Source organism: Sciurus vulgaris (assembly GCF_902686455.1).
Source record: "Sciurus vulgaris genome assembly, chromosome: 14".
NCBI classification, from domain to species: domain Eukaryota; kingdom Metazoa; phylum Chordata; class Mammalia; order Rodentia; family Sciuridae; genus Sciurus; species Sciurus vulgaris.
In genome coordinates this window covers 36,882,683-36,888,682 of record NC_136475.1, presented here as the reverse complement: position 1 = coordinate 36,888,682, position 6,000 = coordinate 36,882,683, and the positions used below count along the sequence as shown (strand labels likewise).

Sequence of the window (6,000 nt, the reverse complement as noted above, 5' to 3'; positions counted from 1 at the left end):
GTTACGGGACAGAGGCCTTGTTTTTCCAATTGAGAGAAAAAAATTCTAAGTGAATAAAATTTTGAAATTAATGGGCTTCTTTTTTTAAAAAAAAAATTGGATTATCATTCTCTCTGAGAACATATTAGGTTTTTCAAGTTTAGCCCAGGGCCAAGTATGGCCCAGAAAAGTCTTAATATAAGAATTTCTCATCTTAGATTCCATTTGAAAGTGAATGAAAAACAAATGGGAAAACAAAACACAAAGTAAAAGAAATTTCTGGACTTTAAAAATGGCTGAGTTATTTGGATTTCATCTATTTTACCTCTAATTTGTGAAAACAAACCAAAACAAAATGCATTTAAAATCCATTTTTAAGGATTCTCTAATCTTTTATTAAGTACACATTTAACAAAAAAGACATTCTTCAGATATCAAGATTAAATGTGTTTATTTTGAGTTAGTGAATACAATGGTATATTAGATACCAGCACTCCAAGCTACACCTATGTATTTGCCTCTAAACCTTCACACACTGTCAGTTTTTATTCCTCTAACATTCCACCACTGGGCCTTCTATTTCTAGCAAAATCATAGTTCATATTTTAAAAAAAGAGAGGAAGAAAGAAAGAAAGAAAGAAAGAAAGAAAGAAAGAAAGATCATTCACCATATTGTGCTTCCAGTGCCCCCAGAAGGATTTTAATTATCTCAAATAAATGTATATCATTTTTAGTAAAGGGGAAAAAATGATAACATGAGCACTAGTAATGGCACTATCAGAAGAGAAAGAACAGAATACAGATTAAAAGAAGCATTTTAGGCTGGACTAGTTTCTCCTCAGTTAAAAATCCACATAAGATCATGGATGTGATGTCAAAGTTCAATTGTTCAATTTGTGAGCCACACACTTAAGCGTATTGGCTAGTACATGTTTGCACTGAAACAGAAGCAATACAAGTTTTATGTTCTACCATTACACTTCCAGGTTTTTCACTTATGAGTATACCTGCCAACCTAATGATTCTTGCATGCATTAGAGTTTGCTTTTGTAGAGTTAAGTTTATTTTCCCCATCCCTCCCGCTCCCGTAAACATTGCAATGCGAACTCTTTGCCCAACTTTTAAGAGAATGTTACAAAGGACAGCTCTGTGCCACCTCAGGACAGGAATTCCCTGTCCCCTCCCCAGGCTACAGATGGATCAGTAGTATTGATCACATCTCATCTTACATGCAAACAGACACTGTTCTCTTAATTTCCCCATGCCAGAGGCATACGAGTTGGCAGGTATGCATACAAAAATGGAATTAAAATGAAAAAGAAAGGAAAAAGAAAACCAAAAAGAAAGGAAAATCTTTCTTGTTAAAGCCAATCGTCCTAGAAGGAATCCATTGCTTTGAATTCACTTAAAGCCTGCACAGGCGAAATATGTTTCTTTTGAGAACCTCTTCTAACCCGGGTCTGGAATTCTTCAGGCTTTTCTCTCTTCACAAGGGGCTTCTTCTCTGGAGCTTTCATCTTCCAAGATACAACTGGTGAGTTGACAGCTGCTGTCCCATAGACCTTCTGGTATTTGGTTGAGGCCACATAGGATGCTTTGACGGTGAGGACAACAGCATTCATCAGGTTTTTAGCTGCCTGGATGAGCGACGTAGCACTGTCCAGCTAGAGCGGGAAAAGAATAAGAAATATCTTGGTTAATTGAGGTCCCAAATTCACAAGACGACAGTAGTTAAAACAAAGTTCTGCTTGTGCGAGCAAACAGTATTGCCAAAAATAACGAAGTATTACAAGAGAAAGTGAACAGACTATAAATCAGTCACCTGTCTTCTCCTATCCCTAATCTCAGAGTAAACAAACAAAAAAAGTTTCTCTATGATATACAACTTTCTAAAATCCCAACACCACTAAAGACAAATCCTTCATTTTAACATATATAAATTCCAAGGTAACAAAAGTTATTCCAAAGAGCAATATATTATATTAGGCTTTCTAATAGTGACAGTTACCCAGTATTTGAAAAGTATTTGGTAGGCACCAAAGAATAAAAGCTCATAAAAAGGTTACATTTCAATTATATGACCCTACCTCTGGAAGTATCTTCCTACCTAGCTAGGACTATTTCTATATCCTGAGCTTGGGTTTAGTGAGGATGAAAGAAGCTAAGCACAGGAAGAATCCCAGAGTGCTCTGGCTGTTTTTTTAAATTGGGCTTTTGGTACCTTTTTAATTATTTTTAGGTCATGAACATATCTCTTATAAAAATATCAATGACTGTGTCAGAATCTTATGGGTTAGAAATCATTCAGTAAGACTCCCATATCCACATTAATGAAATATTTATTACTAAGTGCCAAACACTATTCTCAGTATTTTTCAAGTATTTCCCTATTTGACTTGCACAACAACTCTATGAAGGTGGTATTATCACTACTGCTTTTTTTTCAATGAGAGCTGACCCAGTAACTTGCAGAGGTTTCACAGCCTCAAGTGCAAAGTCCTCAAAGACTGTACTGTGGGTCCACACTGCCACTGTACTGGGTAGGATAAATTTTTAAAAATTCTAACAGCCAGGCTTGATGGCACATGCCTTTAATACCAGTGACTTGGGAGGCTAAAACGGGGGGCTCAAAATTCAAAGCCAGCCTCAGCAACTTAGCAGATCCTGTCTCAAAATAAAAATTAAAGAGGACTGGAGATGCAGCTCAGTGGTAAAGTACCCCTGAGTTCAATGCCCATAATCAATCAGTCAATCAATCAATCAATCAATAAGCAAGTTGTAATAAGTCCCAATTTGCAAATAGGTTTAGAGGCCCGTCAGCAGACCAGGGATTTTAGGTTCCCTCTTTCCTGCACTTTACTAGTTAGAGTGCCACATAATGTGTACTAGGACATTCAATATCTGACTCAAGTTTCTTGCTGTTTCACTGCCTGAACCAGACATTTTTCAGACTTCCTTTTCTCTAGAAGTCTACATGTGACCTAGTAAAAGAAAAGGTAGACTGCAAGTCTTACTCCAGCATCGTTTGATCATTCATCAAACTTCTTGTAATATCAAATAAGGAAAAGTGTCCTTTGCAGTTAAAATAAAAAAATTGCTTGTTGTATAACCTGTAAGTCATGGGCTATAACTACATTAAAGAATGGGAATGAGGCACAGAACCTTCTGAGGGCTGGGTGATTAGTAGTGTTAAAGCTGAGAGACACTAAACCCTGTGGCTCCCCCTCTGATGTGACTGGCATTCACTTTAACTTCCTATCATTTCTTGTGAGAAAAATGTGTTCCATGCAGTGACTGGGGTCATCATAAGTTGAATCCAACACTACTCTGGATTTTCTTTGTTCCATTTTCTTTATTAAAGCTTTTTTAAAAAAATGTTGAACTGGGTTAAAAATATTATGGTAATCAAATGAGCTCAATTCTTCCATCACCATAAAAGTTCATAGAGTCTCCTCATTAGGAAAATAATGGAAGATGTTTTGTACATATGAATCCCTTGGAATACCAAAAAAGGGATGCTTTATCATTAAAAAACACTAAAGGTCAGTATTATATTGACCCTATACAATATAAAGAAGCAAAGATACTTTCAGAGCCATGGTTCAAAGACATATAATTAACTCCTTTGTGAATTACTTTAACCAAATGCTTACAGTCCACTGCACAAGGTGCACATATACCAAAATAACGTTTTAACCCATAATGTTTTGTTCATACAGCCTAATTTTCTAAAGTTAGCTCAAAAGCAAATCCTAGATTATTCATGTTAACAGGAGAGGCCAAGCATGGATTAGTGCAGTGGTTCTCAAGGGAGAGCACTAAGCCAGCAGCATCAGCATCACCTGGGAACTGTTAGAATTTCTCAGGCCCAATCCAAAGCCTGCTGAATCAAAGACTTACATCTTTGTTTTAACTAGCCATCCAGGGGATTCTGATACATGCCAAAGTTTGAAAACCACTGGATTAATGAAACCCAAAGACAATCTGAAGGCTTATTTTATTCAATGATTTCAGGACTTCCACCATATATTTACCAGCTTGTAACATCAGAGTCAGTTATCTGAATTTCACTGTTTTGTCGTTCTCATTCAACCCCCAAGTAGAGTAAAAATAATGAAGGACAAAGATGAGATAGCAAAATGTTGGGACAATCATGAGCACATGTCATGAACGCAGTAGAAGCTACAGATAACCCCACTCCATCCCCCATGCCCCACTGGCCCAAATCATAGTTTCCTGAAAGTCTGTCAGGTTTCAGAAATGAGTAACATTCATTCATAAAGTTAGTCCAATCTATTCTGTGCTATGGGTAAAGAGAGGGTAAAATGATATGTCAGAGATAGCTTGGTTGATTGACTTTGTGGTAATAGAATTAGTAAAAATAGAATAGGACAAGATATGTCAATTATATTATTAAATGGTTCTGGAGAGTGAGTCTTGGGAGAATTGAGTGGATCCAAAGAGAAGGATACGAGTAATTTGGAGATTTTTACCACAGATTCCATTTTCAGATAGATGGTGTCTAATTCTGCAGCAAAAATATGAGAGCCTGTCTCTTCTCCAGAACCCATTTGCTCTCCCAGCCTGATGCAGGAATCCTGTGAATAAACCTAACACATGGGTTGAGAGTGAGATAGCTCTCCAATATAAAGCCAGAGACTTTATTCAAGCAACCTGCAAAGGCAGATCTTGAGTTTGTGGCAAGGTAAAGTGAGGAGGTGAAGAAACCCAGCCAGCTAGAACAAAATTACACATAGATGATAAGCTCATTCTAAGATTATTAATACAAAATGTGATACTTTAAATGGTGAATTCCCCAAACATAAACTTTTCCCTAGACCCACTTTTGTAATTTAGATGACTTTAAAGCATGATGTGAATTATTTTTATTTTAAAAAAAAAAATTATCTTCTTTATGTTTGTCCAAAATGGTATCAAGTCCTTGTTTCCAATTGGTCAAGTTTTGACTAAAACTTCACTTCCCCAAACAAGACATTAGAAAGAACAAAGTTACATTGCAAGAATTTTTTATACAAGGTTTAGGAATACCTATTATCATAATTCCATTCTATTTGGTAACTTATACTATAACAGTGGGATTTTCAAACAAGATGTGCAAATGAAGTTTTAATAACAATAACTAACAAAAAATTGAGCATTTACTAGGTGCCTTGGTTTCTTTAATTAAATTTAGCAATTAAGTTTTCAAAAATCTTGAAGTAGGAATTATTATTTCTCTCATTTTATAGGTGAGGAAACTAAAGGTTCGATAATATAACTTGCTGCTACAGTAATAAAACTGGGATTAAAACCAATATATCACTCTCCAAAACTCATCATCTGAATCTACTGCACAGCATTACTCACTCAAAATATTTTTTTAACTTCTGGACTCTTGCTTTTCACTTACTATCTATCATTCAAAACAAACCTGTTTCTATTTACCCTACCCAGCTGGCAACCTGTCCTTAAACCTATCAAAATCCTATTAACCTCATGACTCTGTTTCATGAGTACCTCTATCTCACCTGGCCTGTAATTCTCAATCCCATTACTCAGTATCCTAAATACTCTTTGCCTAGACCTTTGCTTTGTCCTTCCCAGTCCCCTCTTGGCATCCTCAGGGCAATGGAACCCAAAATCAGACCTGTGCTAATTTCTCTTGTATTTGCCCAGTTTCTGAGAAGCACATTTACTACCCAGCTTTAACATCAGCTGTACTGTTAGGCTGGGCTCTGCTACTCTAATTAGTGCTCTGAGCCTATATCTGGGCTTATGTTGCTAGCTCTAATGTCCTCCAAAGGCAACTGTAGCTCAATCACTCCTCAAGGTAGCCCACATTACACAGATGTCTCTTTTTGCTGAAAAGACCTGTCAATCTTTTCCTGTTTTGGGGGATATTTCAATTTCTTTGGTGACTGCATTAAGTTCTTATATCTAGTCTAAGAAAAACTGTTTTCAGCTAATTTTATAAATAAGAGCCTACAATTAGCAAATAAGTTCATGTACGTGTCTCTGAAT

The 6,000-nt window shown here is 36.4% G+C and overlaps 1 protein-coding gene across 4 annotated transcripts in view; it reads right to left on the bottom strand.

The window, feature by feature from the left end:
• Positions 1–402: 402 nt before the first annotated feature.
• CTNNA2 (catenin alpha 2) overlaps positions 403–6,000 on the bottom strand; it is a 1,097,968-nt gene continuing 1,092,370 nt past the window's right edge. For 2 of the 4 annotated variants that reach the window (XM_079111126.1, XM_079111124.1), the window contains 2 exons: positions 4,473–4,589; positions 403–1,643 (listed from right to left, as the gene is read on the bottom strand). In XM_079111126.1, the coding sequence (XP_078967252.1) occupies positions 1,356–1,643; positions 4,473–4,589 (405 nt within the window). In that variant the 3' untranslated portion in view covers positions 403–1,355. The remainder of the gene's footprint in view (positions 1,644–4,472; positions 4,590–6,000) is intronic. The other 2 variants (XM_079111127.1, XM_079111125.1) reach the window with 1 other exon arrangement.